At 58.7% G+C, this 25,832-nt stretch overlaps 1 protein-coding gene across 7 annotated transcripts; it reads right to left on the bottom strand.

Moving 5' to 3' along the window:
* Positions 16,011-25,477, bottom strand: NSMF (NMDA receptor synaptonuclear signaling and neuronal migration factor). 7 transcript variants are annotated; one of them, XM_018056210.1, is made up of 16 exons: positions 25,186-25,477; positions 24,718-24,779; positions 23,630-24,130; positions 22,393-22,468; positions 21,618-21,623; positions 21,235-21,327; positions 20,328-20,392; positions 19,947-20,036; positions 19,299-19,423; positions 19,126-19,209; positions 18,107-18,140; positions 17,930-18,000; positions 17,700-17,779; positions 17,488-17,590; positions 17,254-17,329; positions 16,011-17,133 (listed from the first exon to the last, which is right to left on the bottom strand). In XM_018056210.1, exons 1-16 carry the CDS (start codon positions 25,254-25,256, stop codon positions 17,036-17,038), a joined length of 1,635 nt encoding a protein of 544 aa, XP_017911699.1. In that variant the 5' UTR covers positions 25,257-25,477; the 3' UTR covers positions 16,011-17,035. The 7 variants fall into 7 exon arrangements, with proteins under 7 accessions (XP_017911699.1, XP_017911701.1, XP_017911700.1 ...); XM_018056212.1 differs by having other exon boundaries at positions 21,235-21,303; XM_018056211.1 differs by having other exon boundaries at positions 20,340-20,392; positions 25,186-25,476.

Here is a 25,832-nt window from a genome sequence, read left to right as displayed (position 1 = left end):
GGCTTCAGCAGTATGTGAAATGAGAACTTCCAGATGGACAAGCTGGGTTTAGAAAAGGCAGAAGAACCAGAGATCAAATTACCAACATTCTTTGGATCACGGAGAAAGCAAGGGAGTTCCCAAACACCATCTACTTCTGTTTCATTAACTACACTAAAGCCTTTGACCGTGTGCATCACAGGAAACTGGAAAAGTCTTTAAAGCTGGAAAAGCAGACCGTCTTACTTGTCTCCTGAGAAGCCTGTGTGCAGGTCAGAAAGGAGCAGAGCTAGACACGAACGACAGACGGGCTCACAATCGGGGGAGGAGTGCCTCGAGGCTGTGTTACTGTCCGCCTGCCCGTCCAATTTGTGTGGAGAGCACCTCACGCAAAATGCTGGACTGGATGAATCACAGGCTGGAACCAAGGTTGCCGAGGGAAATGGCAACAACCTCAGATATGCCGATGACACCACCGTAATGGCGGAAAGTGCAGAGGACCTAAAAAGCCTCCTGATGAGGGTGAGAAAGGAGAGTGAAAAAGCTGGCTTGAGATTCAACATTCAAAAAGCTAAGGTCCCATCGTTCATGGCAAATAGATGGGGAAAAGTAGGAACTGGGAGATTCTGTTCTGGGGGGGCTCCAAGACCACTGTGTGCAGTGGCAGCAGCCTTAGAAGGGAAGCTGTGATGAATTAGACAGTGTGTTAAAAACGGAGACGTCACGTTGCTCACAAAGGCCCGCAGAGTCAAAGGTATAGTTTTTCCAGCAGTCGTGCACAGATGTGAGAGCTGGACCGTAAAGAAGGCTCAGTGCCGAAGCAGGGATGCGTTTCGAATTGTGATGCTGGAGAAGACCCTTAAGAGTCCTTTGGACTACAAGGAGATCAAACCAGTCAGTCCTAAAAGAAATTAGCCCTGAAGAGTCACTGGTTGTTGACAGAAGCTGAAGCTCCAATACTCTGGCCACCCGGAGAAAGGGCCTTGATGCTGGAAGATTGAGGGCAGGAGGAGGAGGGGGCGACAGAAAGTGAAATAGCTAGAAGCATCGCCGACTCAGTGGACACGAACTTCGCAAACCCCGGGAGACACTGGCAGACGGAGCCCGGCATGCTGCAGCCCATGGTTCTGCGAAGAGCAGGACAACATTTGTTCCCTCTTTTCTGCGTGATTTGGGTTCACGTTGCCTTTCCTTTTCTAATTCAAGGTGGAAGCTTAGATTACTGATTTGAGACTTCTTTTCCAATGTAAGCATTTGCTCTAGAAATTTCCCCCTAAGCACCGTTTCAGCTGCGACTCTTAATTTTCTCACATGCTGCATTTTAACTGCCTTCAGTTAAAAATATTCTAAGTTCCCCTTTCGATTTCCTCTTTGATCCATGGGTTATTTAGGATTTCGGTGTTTAATTCCCAACTGATTAAAGAGTTTTCTGACATCTTTCTCTTACTGAGTTCTATTCTAATTCTATTATAGTCAGAGGACATGCTTTTATGTTTTTGATTATCTTAAATTTGCTCAGGTTTTTTTTTAATCAGGACATGCTTTATTTGGCTGTTCCTTGTGCGCTTGGGAAGGATACACTCTGCTGCTGCTGTGTGGCTTGTGCTGTGAATGACACTGTGTCCAGCTGCTCATAGTATTATTCGCTTGTTTTATGCCCTTGCTGGTCTCCCGTCTATAAGCTCTATCTCTTACTGAGAGAGAAGCACCGCTGTATGTACAGGACCCCCCTGGACGGCAGCCCGCCAGGCTCCTCTGCCCATGGGATTCTCCAGGCGAGAATACTGGAGTGGGTTGCTAAGCCTTCCTCCAGGGGATCTTCCCGACTCAGGGATTGAACCCACGTGTCCTGAGTCTCCTGCAGTGCAGGCAGACTCTTTACCGCTGAGTCACTGAGCAAGCCCAAAGTTCTGCTGACTCCAACTATGACTGACTGAGAGTTCGTCTACTTCCTTTTCTTCCTCACTTCTTGGCCACACCGCACAGCATGTGGGATCGTATTTCCCTGAACAGGCATCAGACCCACGCCTCTTGCAGTGGAAGCTGGGTCTCCACGGCTGGGCCGTGAGGGAAGTCTCAGAGCTGTCTATTTCTTCTTTCTGTTTTAACGCTTGCTCCTCCGGCTGCACTGGGTCTTAGCTGGGGCGCGCGGGGCCTCTGATCTTCTTGTGGTGCGTGGGGTCTTTAGTGTGGCACACAAGCTCTTGATTGCAGCCTGTGGGATCCAGTTCCCACACCAGCAATCAGCCTCAGGCCCTCTGCACTGGGAGCTCGGAGCCTTGGCCAGGGACACCAGGGAGTCCCTATTTCTGCTTTTAGTTCTGTCCATTTTTGCTTCAAAAAGGTTTTTCTATTAAAGCTCTCTTTTTAGGTGCATACTTTTAGAATTGTTATGGCTGCTTGAAGAATGGTCAGTTTCAACAATTTATAATCCTCTTCATCCTCGGTAATTCTTTGTCCCAAAGTTTCTGTTGTGCGGCATTAACAAGCCCACTCGCTTCTGTCTTCTTCTGATTCGTATTTGCACGCTGTCACCTTTCATCCTTGTATCATTACATTTGAAGGAAGATTTAGAAATTGTAATTTATCATGAGGAATAAATGCTTGGTCTCCATCTGTTTCTGGTTCTCAGTTCCTAAACCCTGCGTTTTCCTAGGCTATGAGAGAAATCCATCCACACCTGCTGTAATTACGGATAACTTTAGTTTGGTAAGTCAACTGAAAGTGAAAGAAAGTGAGAGTCATTCAGTCATGTCCGACTCTTTGTGACCCCATGGGAATCCTGGAGTGGGTAGCCTTCCCTTCTCCAGGGGATCTTCCCAACCCAGGGATCATCGAACCCAGGTTTCCCACATTGCAGGTGGATTCTTTACCAGCTGAGCTATCAGGCAAGCCACTTGACATTTGGAATTCAATTCAAGACGGTAACTTGAACTTACTCTAGCATTTCACTATTTTGGTGGGCTCTCCCCGCCCCCCGGCCCCCGCTTTCTTGCCTGCGTCTGGCTCGTCAGGAGCGCTTCTGAGTGTGCCCGTCACGTCTTCCTGCTGTGGCTCCGGCTGTGTCTGCTTCGTGTGGTGTTTCAGCTGCCTTCCCTGCCGCCTTTCGGGCTACAGTTGTCTTGCCCATCACACTAACTGACCCTGAGATTCCCCCGGAACAATGCCGCGACTTTTGCTCTTATCGTCCAGCATGTTTGAAAGAACCTGAGAGGAGGAAACATCACTCCTGTTGCTCTTGTTAATCCCGGTGTTCCAAGTTTCCTTCTTGGAACACTGGTTTTTCCGGTAGTCATGAATGGATGTGAGAGTTGGACCATAAAGAGAGCTGAGTGACAAAGAATTGATGCTTCTGAACTGTGGTGTTGGAGAAGGCTCTTGAGAATCCTTGGCCTGCAAGGAAATCAAACCAGTCAATCCTAAAGGAAATGAGTCTTGAATATTCATTGGAAGGACTGATGCTGAAGCTGAAACTGCAATACTTTGGCCACCTGACGCAAAGAGCTGGCTCATTGGAAAAGACCCTGATGCTGGGAAAGATTGAAGGCAGGAGGAGAAGGGGATGACAGAGGACGAGATGGTTGGATGGCATCACCAACTCCATGGACATGAGTTTGAACAAGCTCTGGGAGATGGTGAAGGACAGAGAGGCCTGGCATGCTGCAGTCCACGGGGTCACAAAGAGTCGGTCGAGACTGAGCGACTGAACTGACTGATTCATGTCTGAAGAATCTCCCTTCATTCTCTTCAGTCCAGCTCTGCTGCCTTCAAATCCTCTCGGTTTTCCTTCATCTGAGGCTGTCTGTGCTTCACCGTCTCCTCACTTTCAACCCCAGCTTCCTGCAATGGAGTCTTTTGCTTTAAACAGCCCCTCACAAGTCCCCTTCTCTGTAAAAGGTAGCCCCTCTCCTTGTTCTCTGGGATGACCTATGGTCACCATAGAATGTACACCCTGAATTGTAACTCTTTGCTATTCCCAAACAAACCATTTTTGCTGGTAAAATTACTGGCTGTTTGACTGTTTTAGGTCAACATTACTTGGTGTCAGAAGTGGGATCCAGAAAGGACCCCTGGAAACTCCAATGCAGTGAGCAGCCCAGTGTGAGCTCACAGAGCCCGGGGCTCGCTGCTCTCGTGCTGACCCTAGAGTTTAAGGTCAGTTTTCTCCTGGACTCAAGTTCCGCTCTTTCTCTGTTTTGAGGCTCTCCAGGAGTTATTTGAGATATACCATTTTTGAAGCCTTCATCCTGTATTTAAAAGGTTCATCTTTTCTTAGAGCACTTGTCTGGTGCTCTGGCCTCTATCTCTTGAAACCAGGCTGTTCCTGCTGAAACTGTGCCGCTAAGTCTTCCATCCAGTTCCTTTGGGACTGAGCTAACCCTACTGGAGCTGAGCTAACCCTACTGGAGCTGAGCTAACCCTACTGGGACTGAGCTAACCCTACTGGAACTGAGCTAACCCTACTGGGACTGAGCTATCCCTATTGGGTCTGAGCTAACCCTACTGGGACTGAGCTATCCCTATTGGAACTGAGCTATTCCTATTGGGACTGAGCTATCCCTATTGGAACTGTGCTATTCAGAAATGTTTTTCCTTTGCTGTAGAGAAAAATCTCTAAGATAAGGGATTCTCGCCATTTACATGTTTTGATGGTGCCTCCTCCGACCCCTTCAGACAGCTTTATGTTTAAAAATTGTGGTTCCTCCTCAGGCACACTTCTAATTAAATGGACTAACTTTACCAAAAGTAACTTAGAACACTAACAGTCAGTAGGGGGAACTCTTAAATTTCCCAAGCTTACTTTTCTTAAAGATAAATCGGACAGCCATGCTCTAAAAATTTTCAGAACTATATGGAATTCCTATTATTACTGGTACTTTGAGGTTTCTAAGTGTTATTAAGATTATAAAATTGCCTCTTAGCAAAATACAATTTTTAAATTAACTGAGGCAAACAGATAATTGAGGAATGCAAAATGGCTCCTGAGGCCTCTCCCCTCCCGCCTCCTCTGCCTTTGGACGAAGCAGCCCCGTGTGCTCAGCCGCCCCGTGTGCTCAGCCGCCCCGTGTGCTCAGCCCCCCCGTGTGCTCAGCCCCCCCCCCCACCGTGTGCTCAGCCGCCCCGTGTGCTCAGCCGCCCCGTGTGCTCAGCCCCCGCCCCCGTGTGCTCAGCCGCCCCGTGTGCGCAGCCGCCCCGTGTGCTCAGCCGCCCCGTGTGCTCAGCCGCCCCGTGTGCTCAGCCCCGTGTGCTCAGCCCCCCCGTGTGCTCAGCCGCCCCGTGTGCTCAGCCCCCCCCGTGTGCTCAGCCCCCCCGTGTGCTCAGCCCCCCCCCACCGTGTGCGCAGCCCCCCGCCGTGTGCGCAGCCGCCCCGTGTGCGCAGCCGCCCCGTGTGCGCAGCCGCCCCGTGTGCGCAGCCGCCCCGTGTGCGCAGCCGCCCCGTGTGCGCAGCCGCCCCGTGTGCGCAGCCGCCCCGTGTGCGCAGCCGCCCCGTGTGCGCAGCCCCGTGTGCTCAGCCCCCTCCCCCCCCTTGCTCAGCCCCGTGTGCTCAGCCGCCCCGTGTGCTCAGTAGCCTTCCACCCCACCTTCTTCGGTCCCTTCTGTTCCGCTTGCACCTCCTCCTTGCCCTCCGCTGCCTCTTTCTAATTCTGTCACTGAGCTGCCTTTTTACAAAAACTTCTCCCCACTTCCTCCTCCTCTGAACCTATCAGAGTCTGCCCCTTTATTTAGCTTTTGTCTTACATTGAAACATAGTTGATTGCCGGCGCTGTGTTAGTTTCAGGGCACAGCCAGGTGATTCAGGAATACGTGCACCGGTGTCGTTCTTTTTCAACTTCCTCTCCCAGTTAGCTATCACGACTGCCGAGCAGCATTCCCCGAGCTGCAAGCAGGTCCTCGGTCATCTGCTGGTCATCTGCTTTAAACACAGCAGTGTGCACGGGCCAACTCTAGACGCCCAGTTCACCCTTCCACTCCTTCCCCGCTTGTAGCCATGAATTCAGAACACGCTCGTTTCAAGTTAAGTTTCCTGAGGATCCAAACGAATCCCAAACTGATGTTCCCTGGTCTAAGGCTAGACTGTGAGCCCTACAGAGGCCCCTAAAGTCGCGGCGGAGCCCCACAGGTTTGCTCAAGAATTTAACATTATTACCCAAACCTGTCAGCCTGGTTTCCAGATCCATGTGCTTGTGGAAAGAAAGTAAAGTCGCTCAGTGGTGTCCGACTGTTTGCGACCCCATGGACTGTAGCCCGACCAGGCTCCTCTGTCCATGGGGATTTTCTGGGCAAGAACACTCTAGGGGCAAATGCTTGCGGGCAGGCACAAGCCAGACACTGGATGAAATTGCCTGATGGGAACGTCCTGAAAGGGTTTAGAGAAGCAATCCCCAACTTTTGGCAAGAGGCTAGAGCGCTCACTACAGGACTCCGCTGAGTAATTGCAGCAGCCTGCCCCAAGCCAGCTGGTGGGCGCAACAGGCAGGCTTGTGGCCCCATCCATTCATTAGGCTGAGATGTCTTAGAAAATGTCACGCTGGGGCTTCTTTCTCCCGAAAGGGAAACGATTCTAGGGTGTCACAGTGACGACCGAAACAGTCAGCCAGGTGAGCTGAATGACCCTCCGTCGCCTTTGCTTTGCTTTGCCTCTCACAGTCCTGGAGCTGTTTCTGGAGACACTGACCCTTTGTCCCTATTGAATCAGCTACCACCCTCCTTACGGGCAACAACTCCAAAAGATATTGGCCAAACCCACAGCTCTTTCAGTCAACACTAAAATTAAACTCCCTCAAATTCTCTCCCCAGAATGAACCAACACCCTTAAGCAGAGAAGCCCCTCCAGGTTTAAGGCCCGTGACAGGCTTCCAGGGCTCAGGGGTTCCCCACCCCGCGCACACTGCTAAGCAGAACCTGTGAGAAAGCCCAGGGGCTGAGGATGGAGGTCTGTCCAGGACCCGCAGGCCATAATCAACGCTGCTGCCCCTCAGCATCCTGTGGTTCTTAACCCCCACCCTCTGCAAGCACCCACTCCTACTGAAAGCAAAATTTCACTATAACCGACCTACACAGTGCTCACATCAGCATCCCAGTTGGTATAGCCAGCCAGCGCCTTCCTGCCTCCACCCGGGAGGGATGATACCGCACCTGGACAGTGATGCCCCAGGTGTCACCAAAAAACCCTCTTTTTTTCCATAAATCTTAAAAGAGGACCTGGTGGCATAGTGCCTTTTGAAGGCTTGACTTTGCTATGATACACAGTTGCCCTCTGAACAACATAGGCTTGGACTGTGTGGGTCCTCGTATATGTATTTTTTCCCAATAAACACTACTGTGCTGCTGTGCCACACACCCTGCAGCCGACTGACTCTCCTGCTGTGAGCGCAGAGGCAGAGGGCTGACCGTGCTCCATTCCCCCGCGTGTCCGACTCTGTGCTGCCCCATGGACTGTAGCCCGCCAGGCTCCTCTGTCCACGGGGTTTCCCAGGTAAGCATACTGGAGCAGGTTGCCGTTTCCTTCTCCAGGGGACCTTCCTGACCCAGGGATCAAACCTGGGTCTCTTGCATCCAGATTTTCAACTGCACAGGGGGTGGGTGCTCCAAACCCCATCTTTCAGGGGCCAGTTACACAGGAAATCTGCTTCTCTGCTCTCCTCAGACGTCTTCACAGGAAGCCATCATCCCCCTGTTAAAACTTTTGGTCTTAAAGGGACATAAAGTCTTCAAGGAAAAACTGAGGTTCCTCAAACTCAGGATAGATATTTAGGGAACCTGATCTTGAAACAAGGGTAGCACTTGGATCCAGGTACACTTTGTGGCATCCTGAACTTTCCCAAGCCAAAACCAGCCCCAGTCATGAGGTTTTAATTGGGTTACCTGGATACTCTTGAAATCGAATTCCAAACTTCTCCCTCTCTCTCTCTCTCCTTTTATTTTTAGAATTTAAAACTCATTGTTCAAAAAAGTCCTTATGTTTATGTTGAGGTTATAATTGAGCTTTTTTTATATATAAGTTTATTCCAGCCTTCACCTTTTGGCCTCTCACCCATCGACAACATTTGCTAACCGTAATTTCCTTTTCTTTTTTTTCACTTTGTTCTGTATTTTTTTTTTATTTTTATTTTTACTTTATTTTGTTTTGCAATACTGTATTGGTTTTGCCAGACATTGACATGAATCAGCCACGGGTGTACATGACTTCCCAATCCTGAACCCCCCTCCCTCCTCCCACCCCATATCATCTCTCTGGATCATCCCCGTGCACCAGCCCCAAGCATCCTGTATCCTGTATCAAACATAGACTGGCGATTCGTTTCTTACCTGACAGTATACATGTTTCAGTGCCATTCTCCCAAGTCATCCCACCCTCGCCCTCTCCCTCAGAGTCCAGAAGTCTGTTCTACACGTCTGTGTCCCTTTTGCTGTCTCGCATACAGGGTCATCATTGCCATCTTCCTAAATTCCGTATCTATGTGTTAGTGCACTGTCTTGGTGTTCTTTCTGGCTCGCTTCTCTCTGCATAACCGGCTCCAGTTTCACCCACCAAACGCCTCTCTTACGGCCAGCCTCCGTGTGCTCTATGACGAGTGCAAAGCTGACTGTTACTTGGGAAGATCAAGGTGACCTTCCTTCGAGAGTTCGAAGAGAAGTTTAACAGACTACTGGCCCGCGACGCCCTGGTGGTCAGCTTCCCTTGCCCGTCTCTGCCTGTGAGGAGAGAGCGTCCTTGGGGACCTGGGGACAGTCAGCGCCCCGTCGAGGGTCACGGCCGGGCCCTGTGGCTCGGGGATGGCCCCTCGTCTCAGAGCCGCTCCTCCCGCTGTCCTTCCGGTCACGGCCACCAGAGAAATAGTCCCGGGACCCCTTTAACCGTCCTTGCACCCCAGGCAGCAGGAGGCCGCGAACTGTCAGGCAGGCCACGCGTGTCGGCTGGCCGCCCCGGCTCCGGGAGACCCTGCTGCCCGCAGCTCCGCGCGCAGCTCTCTCACGATGTGACAACCCTCGGCCCTGCACTCCGCGCCTCCTTCTCTGACCGAACCCCTCAGGCCTGTGCGGCCGCCAGTCACCGCCGCCTCCCCGGGGGCGCACAGGGGCTCCACCCAGGGCAGGCTCGCGGCGGCGCCTGCTTGAGACGACACAGCAAAGGCCGCGCTGGGCGCGCTGCTGCGCCCCTTCCCTCCCGGGGCGGCGCCTTCTCTTTCGGCGGCTTGGGCCCGACGGGCTGAGCTACGGGCGCTGGTCAGGCTTGCGCTGTGGCCGAGGGCGAGCCCACCGCATCCACACCCACAGTCCACGCGTCTCTGGGCGGCCCAGGGCCCTGGGTGCTCAGGGAAGCAGTGAGGCTCCTTTCCGCGACTGGGCGAGACTAAGAACGGCTCTTCTGTCTGAAGCTAACGGATGGCACGCTCTCACCAGCCGCCTTGGCCATCATCAAGACCCTGGGCGTGACTCACCCCGGACGCGGCTCCCCAGAGGCTAAGAATCCATCACACTGATATTTCCTGCAACCACACTGATCTTAGAGGAGCCACTGGCCAGACTTCTGTTACGGTCTGAAGAGATGCTCCTCAAAATGACGGTCTGAGGAGACTGACTAGAAATCGTAACAACCGGCCTCAGAAAGAGACGAACTATATTGGGTCCCAGTGACCGCTGGTTCCATGAAAAGAACGCTGCTGCTGCTGCTGAGTCGCTTCAGTCGTGCCCGACTCTGTGAGACCCCATGGACGGCAGCCCTCCAGGCTCCCCCGTCCCTGGGATCCTCCAGGCGAGAACACTGGAGTGGGTCGCCATTTCCTGCTGCAATGCATGAAAGTGAAAAGTGAAAGTGAAGTCGCTCAGTCGTGTCCGACTCTTTGCAACCCCATGGACTGCAGCCCACCAGACTTCTCCGTTTATGGGATTTTCCAGGCAAGAGTACTGGAGTGGGCTGCCATTGCCTTCTCCAAAAAGAACTCTAGCTTGGGCCAAACACCAGTCCAGCTTCATGAGGAATTCTAAGGCTCGCATTCCTTGGTACGTGCACCAGACCACAGGTCCGCTGACAGGATGAGGGCCGCCACGAGCCAGCACTGGTGGGGGTGCTAATAAGGCCTCAGAAAGTGCCTGCCTGGCTTGCCCCACCTGTCCAAATACAATCCAGGGAAACTCGCTCCCGGAGACTGAACTGCCTCATGGACCATTTGGAGGTTTGGCAAATGTATTTCATATTGTTTCCCTCTCCTCACTGATTCAAACATGTTTGTCACCATCTGTCTGTTTCCTCACTGGACCAAAGGTTTGCCGTGAAGACAGGCCACAGCTTCTTCCCAGGCTAACATTTTGTTAGGAAAGACGATGCTTCCCTGGGGAACCCCTCTCAAACCAGAGTGGCCGGGGCACCCATGTCGCCAGTCTGGAAGTGACTACTCTGCACCATTTGGCCGGCTTTCGCTCTGACTGTTGTTCACTCTCCAGTTCACAGGGTGACTCCAGGGCACGAACGGCACTTAAAACCCAACGGGCAACACTTCCAGAGACTCTCCAACTACTGTTCTAAAAGCACCGCCATGTACCCCTCTCAGACCCACTCCCGCTGGGACTCATGAATCCTCACCCTCTGAGACAGTCACTAGACCTCAGGTGCACCTGAGACCTGCCCCTTTTGACCCAGGGCGGATACAGGGAAATGTACTTCAATGCTTCAAAGACCTGACTGCCTCTGTTGGAAACAACTGTGCTCTGGAAGGGCCATCTTTTCACAGCTGTTCCTGGGAGATGAAGAGCTCAAGTATCACGCCTGCGACCCAGAAGGACCCCCTTCAGCCTCTCTGGAAAGGCCCGTCAGGCCCTGCTCACCAGCCTGTGCTGCCAGGCTCCAGGGAAGAGACTCTGGATCCAAGTGACACACCCAGAGAGTATCCACCCTGGAATGAGGCTGCACACCAACTGGTGACCTGAAAGTAAAGGTTTCCCAGAACTGAAGCAGACCACATCTGAGCAGATGTCAGAGTCAGGCTTGTTAGCTGGTTTGAAATTCACACACATCTCTCTCTTTCATCTGGACTATTAACGAACTCTGCAGTCTTATCAAGCTTCACGGACTGGATCTGTAACCTGCAGCCTGTATGACTGACAAAGTCTTTTTCGAATGAAAAAGTCCCTGATAACCCAATATTGTAAACAACTGTACTTCGATTTAAATAAATAAGAAGTCGAGTTTTCCAACCTCTCTTCCAAGAGGGACATGATATCCAGGAAAGGTCCTCCCTGGCACTGACTGACAAAAAGTCGCTGCATCCATTTAAAAAATGTGTTGATGACGCTTTTAGAGAGAAATCTTCATCACAGAGGGGAAGTGTGAAAATTAGTCAGCAGAAGCCTTGTTTACCGCGAGGCCAGGAGGGGGCGCTCTCAGCCCTACCGAGGGTCGGCCTCAGTCTCGCCAGACCCTTGGCGACCCCCGGACCGGCGTCCGCTCCTCGGTCCGTGGACTCTCCAGGCGGGAGAACTGGGGTGGGGACCTTGACCTTCCCGCCCAGGGAGCAAACCCAGGTCTCCTACACCGGAAGGCGGACTCTCTACCACCAGCGCCGATCGCAGACCCCACTGGAGGGGGCAGACCTGTGCCCCAGGCGGGAGGGAGGTTTTCTCCCCGCCCGGCAACAGCTCAGCCAATGAGAGGCTGTCGCAGTGCGACCAATGGGAAGCCGCCACACTTCCGGCTCCCGGCTTCCTCCAATGGGCTCTCTGTTTAGAACAGCCCTTCCAACCCCCTTTCTCCTCTAGGAGAGAGCATTCTCTCTTTTGTTCTGGGTACTTGCTCCCCTTAGTTGGTCGTCTTGCATTCCAATTATTTCCTGTTCCCAAATAAACCCACGTTGCTGATAACAACTTGCCGGGGTCCTGCCCTGGTGGATCCAGGGAAATCGAAGCGGGGACGGAGTCGGCGAAGGGAGATTGATTAGAAATTTAAAGAAAGATTAGGAAAGAATAATGTAGTGAAAAAAATAGAGGAGAAAAGAGGCTGATATTCCTTGGTTTACAAGGAAAGCTAATAAAGTCTCCAGACAAGGAACTTGCACCGTCTACGTAGGCCACTGGCGCCCGCTTGAATAGCGGAGGGTGCCCCGCCTTGGGCTCCCTCTCCCTCGGATCTTAGAAGCCCAGGGAAATAAGTAGCCTCTGTGTTCCAAGGGAACAGCCTGAAAAAGAGGGAAGGAGAGGGAGAAACAGAGAGAGAGAGAGAGAGAGTCGACATGGGGGAGGCCAAGCTTGTGCAAAAAACCGCATAACGTCATTTTCAAAAGGTGCTTACATGCCCTAAGTTTTACATAATGGAAGATGCAGAGTCCTGCAGGGGCAGCAGTCCTGACCCTTATCATATGGATACCAGGCTTTCCTTCTGCACGTCTTCCCGTATACAAAAGCTCTCCGGTGACTTACATTCTCTTCCGGCCAGGAGGCCTGGTAACACTTTATGGCTCTCTTCCTTAATGACTGTTAATCGCATTTCCCCTGAAGTGTTTTTCTTTAACCTTCATCCCCTTCGAAGCACTAAATGAAGTTACATCCCTGTAGAACAAAGGTGCAGTTGGTGATAATAAAGAAGGAACTTAACTCAAAGATCTATGGTGCTACTTGTTTTTCCTATATATCAACTATATCAACAAATAAAAGATATGAAAACTTGGCAGCAAGTATTGGCTCAACAATGAAACCCTTAATCAGTCCTATTCTAATGATTTTGACTCCTCCTCGGAAGCCCCTACACTCCTAGGATGTTTTAAGCTTCCTGTGCCTCCCACATGCACAGCTGTAAGAGTCCCGCCAAACCTGTCAGGCAGGCTAGAAAGCCATCAGAGGGGTCTGAGCTGAGACACACCTTTCATATGCAGGAGACTGTTAACTGGAGTTTCATATGCAGGAGACTGTCAACTGGAGCTCTAAGCCATCAGAGGGGTCTAAGCTGAGACACCCCTTTCATGTGCAGGAGACTGTTAACTGGAGCTCTACGTTAACTTTTTCCAGAGCAGGGTGCTCGGGGACAGGCCCCCTGTAATGTCAGAAGAATAGGTGGAAAACGTAAGGCAGTAAGGCAGGCAGATTCTGGTTTTGGGGGTAGATGCGCGAGCAAGTCCAGGGGGACCTCTGAGGCCTGACCCCGCATTGCGTTTTGTCAGGCCCCTTTCCTCATGACCTTTGCCACGGGCGGGATTCCCCATGCTGGCTCCCGGCAACAACGGGCTGTTTTATTATTTGAGCATCTGTACAGCAGCTCTCCCAAGTCTTCCGCAGATAAAGCCAACACCGTGGCTTCTCTTCACACCTGCCGGCAGCCTGTGTCTGCTGCTCAGGATCTTCATGGCTCTTCCCGTCTGTAACGTTTCGAGCACCCTCTATGAGACTGAGGTCTTGTCTCTGGCCTGTGGAGAGTGCTGGGGATGCAGCCACACTCTCGGGGTGGGTCTGAGAGTGGGCTGGGCCGCTGCTGCAGGTGCTGGTTGGATCCAGCCCACACAGCCCCGGGAGCAAGGCCAGAGACTCATAAATACCTTTGCAGGTGGTTTCCCTGTGCTCTACAGATCCCTGGTTCCCACCCCCAACGACAGTTCCCTTCCCAGCCCTTGAGCCCTGTCTGATATACACAGCATGTCTAGTCCACGTGACAGTCTTCCTGGTTCTCTGTCAGACCTGGCCCAGTCTAGTGACCACTGCAAGGGCTGGGACCAACGGGGGGTGCCTCCCACCGTGGCTTTGATGACTGCCTTCCTAATCCTGATCTCTGCCTCCTCCCTGGGAATTCGTGTGAGACTCTGGACACAAACCTACTGAAGGAGCTGTTGGCACAGCGTGTCCTTTCTGGGAGCAGGGCAGATGGTGGGTCTGAGTCTCATCCTGATGGTGATGGAAGGTTCTAAACAAGGCAAATGTGCTGTGGCTCCGTGCCCTGGGGCACACATCCAGAGCAGGGCATTGGGCGGGTGGGGGGCACTGTGTGGGGTTGTGGGGATGAGTGTGGCCATGTGGGCTGGGGTGTGCACACTGCAAGGCTTGGAGAGAGCAGGAAGGTAGAGAGGGCAGGCCAGGGCCACCTCTGCCCATGCTGTCCCAGGAGGTGACGGCTGGACAGCAGGCCTGCCTGGGTAATTAAAAAGGCCCGCATGTCCCAGGAGGTGAGAGGAACACACCCCATCTGTGTGAGCTTGACCTCTTCAGTTTAAACGGAGAACATTCAGGCCTCTTGCAAGCCCAACCATCCTTCTCCCTCAAAACACCACTTGGGAATGGCGTGCTTCTAGGGCAGCCATCCCCGAGACCTGGCCGGCCCCGTCGATGGCATGAGCTGCGGCACATGGACACCCATGCAGGAGGCCCCAGCGGGGGGTGCTGGCTCCACGTTCACCAGTGACGCTTTAAGAGCTACTGTCAGACTGCTTTCCAAGAAGTCTACAGCAATTAACATGATCTCCTCCCCACACAGTCACCAGCCCAGGGTGACTCAGACCCTTTAAAATGTTTGCAGAACCAGCAGGCAGGACACGTCTCTTTCCCTTCACTGGCTTTTTATAGGCCATTTGGTTTCTTTCTCTGTTAGCTGTCAGTTCAGCCCTCCACCCCCTTTCCCTATTGGCTTGTGTCTCTTTCTTTGTTAATATATAAACCCCTTTGCATGGGAAGGACCTTAATCTCTCCTGTGCACACAAACTCAGTTGCCCACCTATGTTCAACTCTTTGCAATCCACAGACGCTAGCCTGTCAGGCTCCTCTGTCCATGGAATTTTCCAGTCACGAAGGCTGGAGTGGGTTGCCATTTCCTACTCCGGGGGATCTTCCCAACCCAGGGATCGAACCCACGTCTCCTGGCAGGCGGACTCCCACCGAGCCCTCAGGGGTGCCCTTACCTCTCCCCAGCGCCCCCTGGCGGTGGCTGCTCCCAGCTGAGGTGGGCGTGTGGAGGCTGCAGACGTGAGGTTGCTTCGGCACCCCTCACCCAGCCTGCCTCCAAGCCTGCCACCCACTGCCTGTTCTTTCCCCACAATGCTTTCCATGTTTACACTGCTTTGCTCCTGGGTACCTTCTAGATTTGATGCCTCCTCCCCATCACGCTTCTGGTGGTTCTGTGCGTGAGGGAGGGAAGCTCGTGGACCAAATGCAAGACCTCAAGTCTTCCGAGGGCAGACCCTGCCAGCCCTGATCCACCAGGCTGACCCTGAAGACTGTGGGCCAAGCCTACTTGCTGAAGCAGCCCAGATCGACTCCAGCATCCCCGTGGGAGGTCAGGAGAGGGGCGGGGCACGTGACAAAGCTTCTGGCAGCCCCGGGTCAGGTCTGCAGGCGACACAGCCATCGTGCCTCCTAAGCCTAGGGTGAGGTGGGCAGGTCGCACTGGAGGGCTATCCGCCTGGTCCCTTGCCCAGACTTTCATCTGGACGTGAGTTCTCCTGGCGACATCACCCGCTTCCGGCCCACCAGCCTCCAGATCCCTGGGGCTCCAGGCCCCCCAGCCCTCATTTGGGCCGCATGGGCAGCCTCCCACCCTCCCCAGCCCTTGGTAGCCCGGATGAACCCACCTGGCGCCTGCTGATCTGCCCACAGGCAACTGGACCAGGAGCCTCCAGGGAAGCCAGGCCTGGCTGGACCCAACAACATCCTGGTAACTGGGTACAGGGGGCACAGGGCACGCGTGGGGGTGGCCAGCCGGCCCTGTGGTCACTTCCTGGGCTCCCCTTGTGGCCGCACTGCTGACCATGTGGCCCTCAGCTCTGTGTGCAGGGGTGGGGCAGAGGCTGTGGGGTGCAGTGTCCCTGCCCTCATCTGCAGACCACCCGTCCACCGGCAGCCTCTCAAGGACCTCCTCTTTCCCACAGTCTTTCTCAGAGCCCTGGGAGCCTCCTCCCTAGACCTCTTACGGAGCATGCCCTTGGTGGGGCAGGCCTAGCAGCCCCCGGCCCGGACTGAGGGGCAGGCGGCCACCGCAGCAACAAGCTCAGACCAGCAGGCCCAGAATCTTCTGGGTCCAGGGAGGCAGTGGATGGCGCTGACAGAGACCCACGCAGTGGCCGCAGCGGAGGGTCAGATTTAATGTCACTCTACGGGGTGTCGTACATTGTTCAGAGCCCGGCACGAGCCCCCACTCCCGACGGGGGGGGCACAGCCGGGTGTCTCAGACCAGACTCTGCACAGGGGGGCCAGCCCCCGGGCGCCAGCTATGTACAAGGGCCCGCCCACTGGGCCACGGCAGGCTGTGTGTGCACAGCCCAGCTGCTGCCCCACCCTCGCTCAGGCCAAGCTGGGTCCAGGCCCCCATGCAGCAGGTGGCAGGGGTTTCACCAGCCAGGACCCAGCCCTGGCAGGCCCCGCCAAGACCCCGGGCCCCTGCACCAGGAGAGGCCTTCAGAGCTCGGCTGCCAAAAGCTGAGCCGGACAGCAGCAGGGAGCCGGGTGGGTGCAGGGGGGCCGGGGAGCAGGCAGGGCCTGGCTCGACCCAGGGCACCCTCCGAGTGAAAGGAAGGCGTGTCCCCGCTGCCCCCGGGTACCGCCGAGGGCCGGCGCCGCGGTCAGGGAAGCAGGGGCGAGGGCAGCGCAAGCAGAGACCATCAGGGACTCGGCCGGGCCGGAGCCAGGCCGGGCAGACGGCCGCCCTGGTGCTGGTGATCGGATACGGCAGGGCTGGGGAGCTGAGGGAGAGGGTCCTGGACACACGTTGAGCCGGGTGATCTATGCCATGACTAGTAACGTAGCACTTAACTAGTTAACTAGTAGCGCTGCTTCCCTTTGAATTGTCTCAGGGGTTGTAGAAAATTGCACTTATTTCTATGAACCTGCAGAGGCGCCGCCCCAGTGCTGAGCCTCCAGGCGAGGCCCGGGCAGCATCCGCCAGCCGCGGGGGCTCCTCCGGCGCGCGGGGACGGTGGCCGCTGAGACCCGCGGTGCCGTGAGGACCGGAGCCCTGGGAGGGAACCTGAGCGACGTCTGAGATGCCCTGAAGTGGCCGTGAAGACCGGGACCCACGCGGCACTGGGCAGCTCGCAGCGGCCCAGCCTGGCGCCGGCCTGAGGGAGCGGCCGGGCGGCGGTCCCGCCCCTCACAGAACGTCCTCAAAGTCCAGCAGCTTCGAGTGCTGGCGGCTCTTCCACAGGCGGTACAGCCGGAAGTCAAAGTAGGTCTCGATCATCTGCTTCCCTGAGGCGGGAGGGGCGAGGGCGCGCTCAGCCCCGCCTCCGGGACACCCCCGCCCCGCCCCGCCCCACGCCCGCGGGGACACCACCCCCCGAGGGCATGCCACCCCGCGGCCAGGCTCACCTTGAGCCGACAGCTCCAGGGGCGACTCGAAGATGACCCTGTACGGAGTCATGAGGGTCCTGAGGTTCTGGAAGAGCTGAAAGGAGGGAGCGGGCTCTCAGGGCAGGCAGAGCAGGAGAGCGGTGGGAAGCGGGGCTGGGGAGCAAGGAGCCCCAGGTGGTGAGGCCAGGCACGGGGATCTCTCTGGGAGAGCTGAGACGGAAAGGGAGTCTGCAGAGAAGTGGGGTGCTGTACCTTCTCCCCATTGGGGTTCCCCAGGACATAGCAGCCCATGACGTGGATGACGTTCGGCTCAGGGTTCACTTTGCTCATCAAGCGGCTTAACCGCTTCCAGAAGCTGGTGGGGAAGGGGTGGTCACAGGTGGCCTCCAGCCCGACCCCCAAGTGAGAAGGGGGCACGGCACCCCAGCAGACCCCGCCCCCGGCCCCCGGCCCGCTCTGCTCACTGGATCATGTCCTCTTCCTTCTCCACTTTGGCGAAGGTGGCCACCTTGTTCTTGAGCAGGTACAAGTGTCCTGGGCCCCCCTGTGAGCGTCTGCGGTTAGCGAGATGGGACTGCACGCTGGGGGGTGTCCAACCACTGTTCCACCAACAGGTGCAGACGCAAGCGTGCACGTCCCTGCAGGCGGCATCCTCCACCCCTGCCCCGCTCGGGAAGGAAGGGCTGAGCCCTACCTGGCAGAAAATCAGCATCTTCCAGATTTTGGCCCCCTTGTGGTAGATATTCAGCTTCTTCTCTATCTCCTCTGGGGAGGGAGGGGTGTGAGTGCTGCCCCCAATGTCTGTCTGCGCCCCCCCCCCGCCCCCCTGCCGCTTGGAGATCAGAAGGCAGAGGGGTCAGAGGGCACATACCCAGGATGTCCTCGAAGGTTGCATGCTCGTGGTCCTGGAGGAGACAAGACTCCAGGTCAGAGCTCCTCTTGCACAGTGCCCGCCACCCAACCCTGAGACGGGGCTGGGAGCACTCACATAGAGGACGGGGATAGCGCCCCCACCTGACCCCGAGACAGGGTTGGGAGCACTCACATAGAGGATGGGGATAGCGCCCCTACCTGACCCCGAGGTGGGGCTGGGAGCACTCACACAGAGGAGGGGATAGCGCCCCCACCTGACCCCGAGACAGGGCTGGGAGCACTCACACAGAGGAGGGGATAGCGTCCCCACCCAACCCTGAGACAGGGCTGGGAGCACTCACGTAGAGGATGGGGATAGCGCCCCCACCCGACCCCAAGACAGGGCTGGGAGCACTCACATAGAGGACGGGGATAGCGCCCCCACCTGACCCTGAGACAGGAGCACTCACGTAGAGAATGGGGATAGCGCCCCCACCTGACCCCGAGGTGGGGCTGGGGAGTACTCACAAAGAGGAGGAGATAGTGCCCCCACCTGACCCCGAGACAGGGCTGGGAGCACTCACGTAGAGGACGGGGATAGCGCCCCCACCTGACCCCGAGGTGGGGCTGGGAGCACTCACATAGAGGACGGGGATAGCGCCCCCACCTGACCCCGAGGTGGGGCTGGGAGCACTCACATAGAGGACGGGGATAGTGCCCCCACCTGACCCCGAGACAGGGCTGGGAGCACTCATATAGAGGATGGGGACAGCGCCCCCCACTCAACCCAGAGATGGGCCTGGGAGCACTCACACAGAGGATGGGGATAGTGCCCCCACCCGACCCTGAGATGGGCCTGGGAGAATCACATGGAGGGTGGGGATAGCGCCCCACCCGACCCTGAAATGGGCCGGGAGCACTCACATAGAGGATGGGGACAGTGCCCCCCCCCCCACGCAACCCTCAGACAGGAGCACTGACGTAGAGGATGGGGATAGTGCCCCCACCCGACCCCGACGTGGAGCTGGGAGCACTCACATAGAGGATGGGGATGATGGCGGGGTCGTCCCTGCGGATGATGGTGGGGATGTACTCAGCTTTGGGCACTTTGGAGGAGATGAGCTGCGGACAGGGGAGGCACTCAGGGCCCTGGCCGTCCTGGAGCCCCCACCCCGCCCCCACCGCTGAGCAGTAGCTGCACCGGGCCTCACCATGACCTTGGGTGGCACGAAGCCCTCAGTGTCACAAGCTACGGCCTCCAGGCCCTTCTCAGTCTCCCAGTCCAGGTCCTCGAAAGCCTCGCCCAAGGTGCAATGGGAGCTCTGCAGGTCACTACCTGGAGGGCAGGACGTGCCACCAGGCTGAGGACCATCTGCAGTACCCGCCCTGGCTGCAACCCCAGAGATGGGCAGGGGACAGAGCCAGCAAGCCGGGTCCCAGAGGGTCCTCCAGGCCAGCGAGAGACCCAGGGTGGGCAAGAGAGCCAAGCTGAGTGCCCGGGCTGCTGCCACCAGCTGGAGGCTGCCTGGCAGGGAAGGCTGTGGGCCCTAGGGCAAGGCCAGTGAGAGCCGGGGGGCAAGTGTCAGCTCCAGCCCGGTGTGCCTGGCGTCTGGGCCAGGGAGAAATCAGCTACTGCAGGTCTCCGGCCTGAGGGGCACCAGGCAGGGTAGCCAGCGAGCCCTGGCCCTTAGCTACCCCTGCCCAGAAGACTGGAGATGTCAGAGCGCCCCCCTCAGCCCGATAAACTGAGTCCAGCGTAAGCGCAGAAGCCTAGCCGTCCTGGTGCTGGAAGCGCGGGGCTGGGGGCCTAGGGGAGCCTCTGGGGAAGGTGGGCCGGCCTGCGGGCGCCAGGCACCTACTGTCTCGGGAGTCGTGAGAGGTGTCGGCTTTCATGGGGGTGGGGTCGCTCCAGGACCGGCTGAAGCTCCGCTCGCGCCGCTCGGCGAACGCTGCAGTGAGAGCAGAACCCGTTAGGGACATGGCCTGCAGCCACGCGAGGTAGCTGGGGCCGGGGGCTGGGCAGGACGCAGGCCGGTGGGGTCCGGAGGGTGCAGGATGCCGCTGCAACGGGGCGGGGAGGAGAGGGGCGGAGTCTGCGTGAAGGGGCGGGGCCCTGTCCTTTGGGCGGAGTCTGGGTGTGGGAAGGTGCCCGCGGGGGGGACACCCGCCTTGGGGGCGCAGAGAGCAACACGCCAAGCCCCAGTCGGCCAAGAGCAGCGCCCCCCACCCGTCCGCCTTACTCTGGGCCTTACTCTGGGCCTTCACCCGCCGGCTGCCGACCATGCGCAGGTGTTTGCGGAAGTTCCTAGGGGTGGAAGCACGGGGGTGCTGGTGGGGGCCGCCAGGAGGGGTGGGCGTGCTCCCCCCGGCTCCCCTCCCCGACTTCGTCCCTTTCTGTGAGGGGTGCCCTCCCGGCGCCCCCAGCTCTCTCACAGGCCAATCCCACCGGGTCCCTCTCCTCCCTGAGCCTCCCGGCCTCTTGGCTGCCGGGACACAGGCAAGGTCATCTCGCTTCCTGCCACCCCCACCCTCCTCCCAGGACAGCCCCCTTGGTGGCCCCGTGCACTTGTCTGCCTACCCCTGCTGCCCACCCTTCCCTCCCCTCCGGGCACCCAGGCACACCCCGACCACCCCCAGCCCCCTCCCCAAGAAGTCAAGAGTTCCTGCTTCCTGTGCACGACCGCCAAGGCAGCAGGGGCAGGCCCCACCGCGAGGGGGGCTTGAGGCCAGCAGATGCCCCCACCCCTGATGCTGTGTCCCTAGGCCGCCTCAGAGGAAGGTCTCTTGAACCCCAAACTCTGCGTCCTGCCAAGGCCCCACTTGCAAGACAGACAGTCAAGCTTCCTGGATACACGTGAGCGGGGGTTAGGAGGGAAAGCCTGCCTGCTGATCCCACAGCTCTGGGCTTGAAGGGCCCGAGAAAGGCACGAGCGGGCCTGCTGGCTGCAGTTCAGCTCAGTGCGTCCCCAACACACAGGCCTGGGAGCTCAGGCCACGTGACCCCTCCTGCCTGCCGCGTCCCCAGAGCAGGGCCAGGCCAGTGGTCGCCACCGCCCTTCCCCATCAGGTCCGCTGGACTGGGGGGCCCAGGCTCGACCAGAACAGACAAGAGACAGACCCTGGTGGCGAGTGGCTGGCAGGCCCTACCTCTGGATTACAGACGCGGAATCATTCTCCCGTTTCCGGCGCTTCCTCTCCGCGTAGCCCCTGAACACCCTGGGAAACCGCCACGAGTCAGCACTGCCCTTGGCCGCAGGCGGGAGGGACAGAGACGTGGGGACGGAGGTTCGAGTGTGGGGCCTGCAGGCACCCAGGGCCCTGGGCCAGAGAGAGGGTCCCAGCCTGCCTCGCCCTGTCCTCAGCCCAGCTCCCAGCAGGCCCTGGTGCAGCTCGGTGCTCGCCAGGACCCAGCATGCCCTCCTGGTCAAGGCCCAGGTCCCTGGCCTGCCCCAACCTACTTGGGGGGGGGTGGGAGAGTTCCCCAGGGACCACCACCACGCCCTCAGGCTCAAGGTCCTCCCGGTACTTACGAGATGCTGGCGTCGCAGCGGGGAGTGGCAGCGTGAGGGAGAAGACACAGTGAGCAGAGACCCTCAGACCTCTGACCCCACGGGGCTAGTTTCCTTCTTGTCACTGACTCGAAGGGTCCCGCACAGGCACCCCAGGGTGCCCGCTATGCCACGGGCCAATCCTTGAAAGGGCAGCAGATGCTGAGGTCACAGTGGCTCAGGCCACCAGATGCTGCTCAGAGGCCTGACTGTGCCTTGTCTCTGCTGGGACCCGAAGCAGAGTGGCCCCCGTTCAGCCTGAGGGTGGCAGTGCACGCCCCAAGGCAGCTTGCAGGGAGCATCTTCAGAGCTGGGGACCCTGCAGCAGAGTGCCGCCCCGGAGGGAACTCCTCAACAGAACACCCAGCTGGGTGACGGTCAAGAGCATGCCCCCAGGGGACTAAGCTGTGATCGCTTGCGGTGCGTGGAAATGCAAGGAGGCTGCTGTTTGGAGCGTGTGCAAGGGCAGAGCTGGGCAGCAGGCCGGGGGAAACACCCCTGCTGGTGACTGCATCAGCCGCAGCCCCCCACCCGCTCCCCAGGAGACGGCACCGCGCGAGGGACAAGGGCAGTGGAGACAGGACGGGGTGGGGGTGGGGTGCGAGCAGCCGGGCCGCCTTCCTGCAGGCTGACACTCAGGCAGAGCGGGCGGAACGGGGGTGCTCGGAGGCGGCCGCCCAGGTGGCTCCAGGCAGGAGCTCCTGAACAGCAGGAAGAGGCCCCGGCTTGGGCCCCGAGCACGGCAGAAACAACTCACGCTTGCATAGTTGTGGTTGCTGTCTGGAAACTGAAGAGGTTTTCCTTGGGGAACCAGGTATGGATGGGGACGTCATCTGGAAGAGGCCAAGGGGGCAGTGACTAGGGTGGCTTAGGAGTTCCTGAGTCCTTCCCCACCTGCCTGGAGGGGGGGCGGGGCGGTGTTCCTGAGCACAGGATTCCCTAGACCTATCCCGGGGCAGTGGGGCTGGCGCAGGGCCAGCAGGCTCCAAGGCCCGCTCAGCTGTTCAAGCCCGCAACAGCTCAGCGGCTTCGTGACGCTCGTCTTCACTTGGCTCTCCCCCTGCTGCCCACAGCGGACACGTGTTCCCCGGAAAGCACAGCCAGCCTCCACGGTGCCCAGGAAAAGCACTGACTCGTAGCCTTCCAGCCGGAGGGGCGGGGCAGGGACCATGGCTGCAGGCTCTCCTGGGGCTCCAGGGCCTTCTCTGCCACCCAGACACTCTGGGGTCCACGTGGTCGGCCCTTCCCTCTCCCAGACCTTCCTGGTGGAGGCCCTCATCAGGCGGGGAGATTGACCCTTCCCAGGGGCCCCATACCCCCCAGACAGGGTTGGCGAAGGCCACTCTATTCTCTTCCCTGACCCCGTCCCAGAACCTGGCCTGTGTTCCTCAGAGGAGCACGAGGGCCTGGCGATGTCTGCACCCCTGGCCTGTGCCCTGATGCCCCACTGGGCTGCTGATTTGGAGGCTCCAGAGGTGCCCGGAGAGCACGTGGCGGGTCTGCCAGGTAGAATTCTGCTCTTCTGAAAATGATGGGCTTGGAGCCCGGAAGCATGGGACCACCTGAATGTCCCAGGCGGCTTCTTCCTGACAGCAGGCCTCCAGGGCTGCTCAGCCATGCGCACTGCTTGACAATCCTGGTGGGGAGCCCCACTAGCTGGCCAGGCCCCCTTGGTGAGCGGGAGTCTCACTGTGTGGGTGCCAGGGCAGGGACTGTCCCCCAGGACTCCCGGAAGGCAGCCCCACCTTTCCATTCAGCCAGGCTTGCTGCCTGTTCCACCCTTAAGACTCTCCCGGCCCCCTCGCTTGGGAGGAAGCACGCTTGGCATGACTTGGTGCCAGCAAGCCTGAAGCCAGCCGTGAAGCCCAGCTGGGCATGGGGTGTGGTGGCAGGACGCCACCTGCGGGCGGTGCCTGGGGGGCCCTGCACTGTCTGGGCCTCCTGGCGCTTGCTGCTGCAGAGGAGGCTGCCCGGACCCCCAATCAGCCCCTCACCAGACACTCGGTCAACGCTGTACATCCTCTCCAGCTTCTTGCGGCGGCCGGGAGCCTCAGGCAGAGGCGGCTGGTCCACCCCAAAGGCCTGAGGAGTGGGGCTGGGGGCGAGCTGGGCGCATCCGGGACACTCCTTGGAGTCATGGCGGCTGCCCGTCCAGCTCTGGCAGGGCCTGCTGACGTCCTCGTGACTGCCTCCTGGGCTGGCGCGCAGGGTCTGGCTGTGGTGGTGGGGGCGCTGCTCCCGCTGCCGCCGCCCCTTCACCACAGCCAGCTCAATGGCCTCGGCCTCCGGGCCGGGCAGCAGGGCCGGCTCCCCTGAGATGGTGTACACGCGGGGCTGGGGGCCCTCGCCGGCCGGCTTCCCGCTGGCAGCCTCCTCAGGAAGGCTGCCCTCGTAGCGGCCGTTGGAGATGAGGGAGAGGCGGCGCTTGTTCTGAGGGGCCGGCTGCATCTCGGGGGACCCGTCGTGGCCAGAGTAGGCGTCAGCCAGCAGGTGGTCTGGGGGAGAGGCGCCAGGTGAGCTTGCAGCCTGCTGGTCCTGCCTCCCGTCTCCTGGTGCTCTGGAGGCAGGGAATGAACACCCAGCGGGTGCCTGGCCCGCTGACCAAACCCTGGGCCCTAACAACTTCACAAAAGGGCTTTCTGAGCTGTGCCATACCCCAGAGGTTCATACTTCACTTCCATCGGGGCCCCAAGCCCCTCTTCTGTGCGTGTCGGTGATGGGGGGGCAGGAACAGGCAGGCCACCTCCCAGCCTGCCACCGCACCCATGTGCCCAGTGCCAACTTCTCCCCTCCCCCCCACCAGCTGGCCCCCAGAGACAGTGGTGCCAGCCCTGGGGGGTGCCAGGAGGCCTGTTGCCATGCCAACGGCCCAGGCTGGGTGGGTGCCATGGTGATGAGTGACTCGCAGCTCCTCCTGGGGCTCTGGGCCAGGGAGGGCAGGGGGCGTGAGGAAGCCAGCCCAGCAGGGCGGTAGCTGCCCGCTCACAGCACACAGTGAGCAAGGGCTGTGTCTGCGGGGCAGGAGGCAGCACACCCTCCCCCAGACTGGCAGCTGTGGGTGGGCCGGGTCGCGTGCCCCTACCTGCGCCATTCCGGTTTTCGGGGTGACTCTGGGACAGGTACTCGCCAAACGCTCGGGCTGCTCTGAGGGGGTGGACAGCGGAGTGGGCCGTCAGAGCACACCGCCCACTCTGTCGCCCCCACCCCCCCACCCACGCCCTCTGCACCCGCAAGGGAGGGCTCAGGGGTCATCCCCAGCAAGCACTCCCATCCCACCTCAGACCGCCCAGGGCTGGCAGGTCGCAGCTCCGGGGACCCTTGGCGTTCGGGGCATCTTGGCCGGACCTGCAGGCGGGGCCTGGGTCTGCTTTCCCTCCAGCCCCGGCCGCCCAGTGCGTGTGGGGGTCGTGAGGTCGGGCACCTCGCCCATCGCAACCTCAGAGAGGGGAGCCGAACGGAGGTCGGGGCGGGCGCCGGCTACGCGCATGCTGCAGGGACCGGGACGGGGCGGGGGCGGCGCTGGCCCCGGAGGGCGGCCCGCCGCACTCACCGCACTTTGGCCGCCACCGAAGACATGGCCTCGCTTCTTAGCGCCCTCCTCCGGGAGGCGACGGCGCCCATGGTCGAGGCGGCGGCGCATCCCCAGGCCTCAGAGCGCCCCCCGCGCCCGCCGCCTCCGTCGAGGGTGCCGCGCCGCGCCGAGGACTGGGATCAGGATCGGGCTCGGGCTCGGGCTCTGGCTCGGGACCCGCATGGCAGCTCCGGGGCCCTCCACGCGCCCCGCCGCACCGGACTGAACGGCCAGGCCCGGGGGTGGCGCTCCGCCCACCGCGACGTCAGGGAGGTGGAAACCCCGCCCACCTTGCGTCAGAGCGGGGCGGGGCCCAGTGAAGCCCCACCCACCCCGCCGGCAGTGGGCGGGGCCGGGACCAACCGCGGCTCTGCCCTCTCGGCTCTGCCTCCGGCGCCGGGAAACCGAGGCCTAAGGACCCCTGGGCACACGGTCCCAGGCCCTCTGGTCAAGGGGCTCCCTGGTCTCGCAGACCCACGTGCCCCACTCGGAGACCTGCAGGGACCGTGGACCCCAAAGTCAAAGGCTTGACAGATCTATTTTTTTGTACAAAAGGAGTCCCTGGCGCTATTTAATGATCTGAAAAGCAAAGTGCCCAGGTCATCTTAGGGAAAAATCTTGTGTGT

The sequence above is a fragment of the Capra hircus genome, chromosome 11, assembly GCF_001704415.2.
Source record: "Capra hircus breed San Clemente chromosome 11, ASM170441v1, whole genome shotgun sequence".
Lineage (NCBI taxonomy): Eukaryota > Metazoa > Chordata > Mammalia > Artiodactyla > Bovidae > Capra > Capra hircus.
Note: the sequence above shows the minus strand (reverse complement) of the source record. Positions and strands in the feature narration are given on the sequence as shown.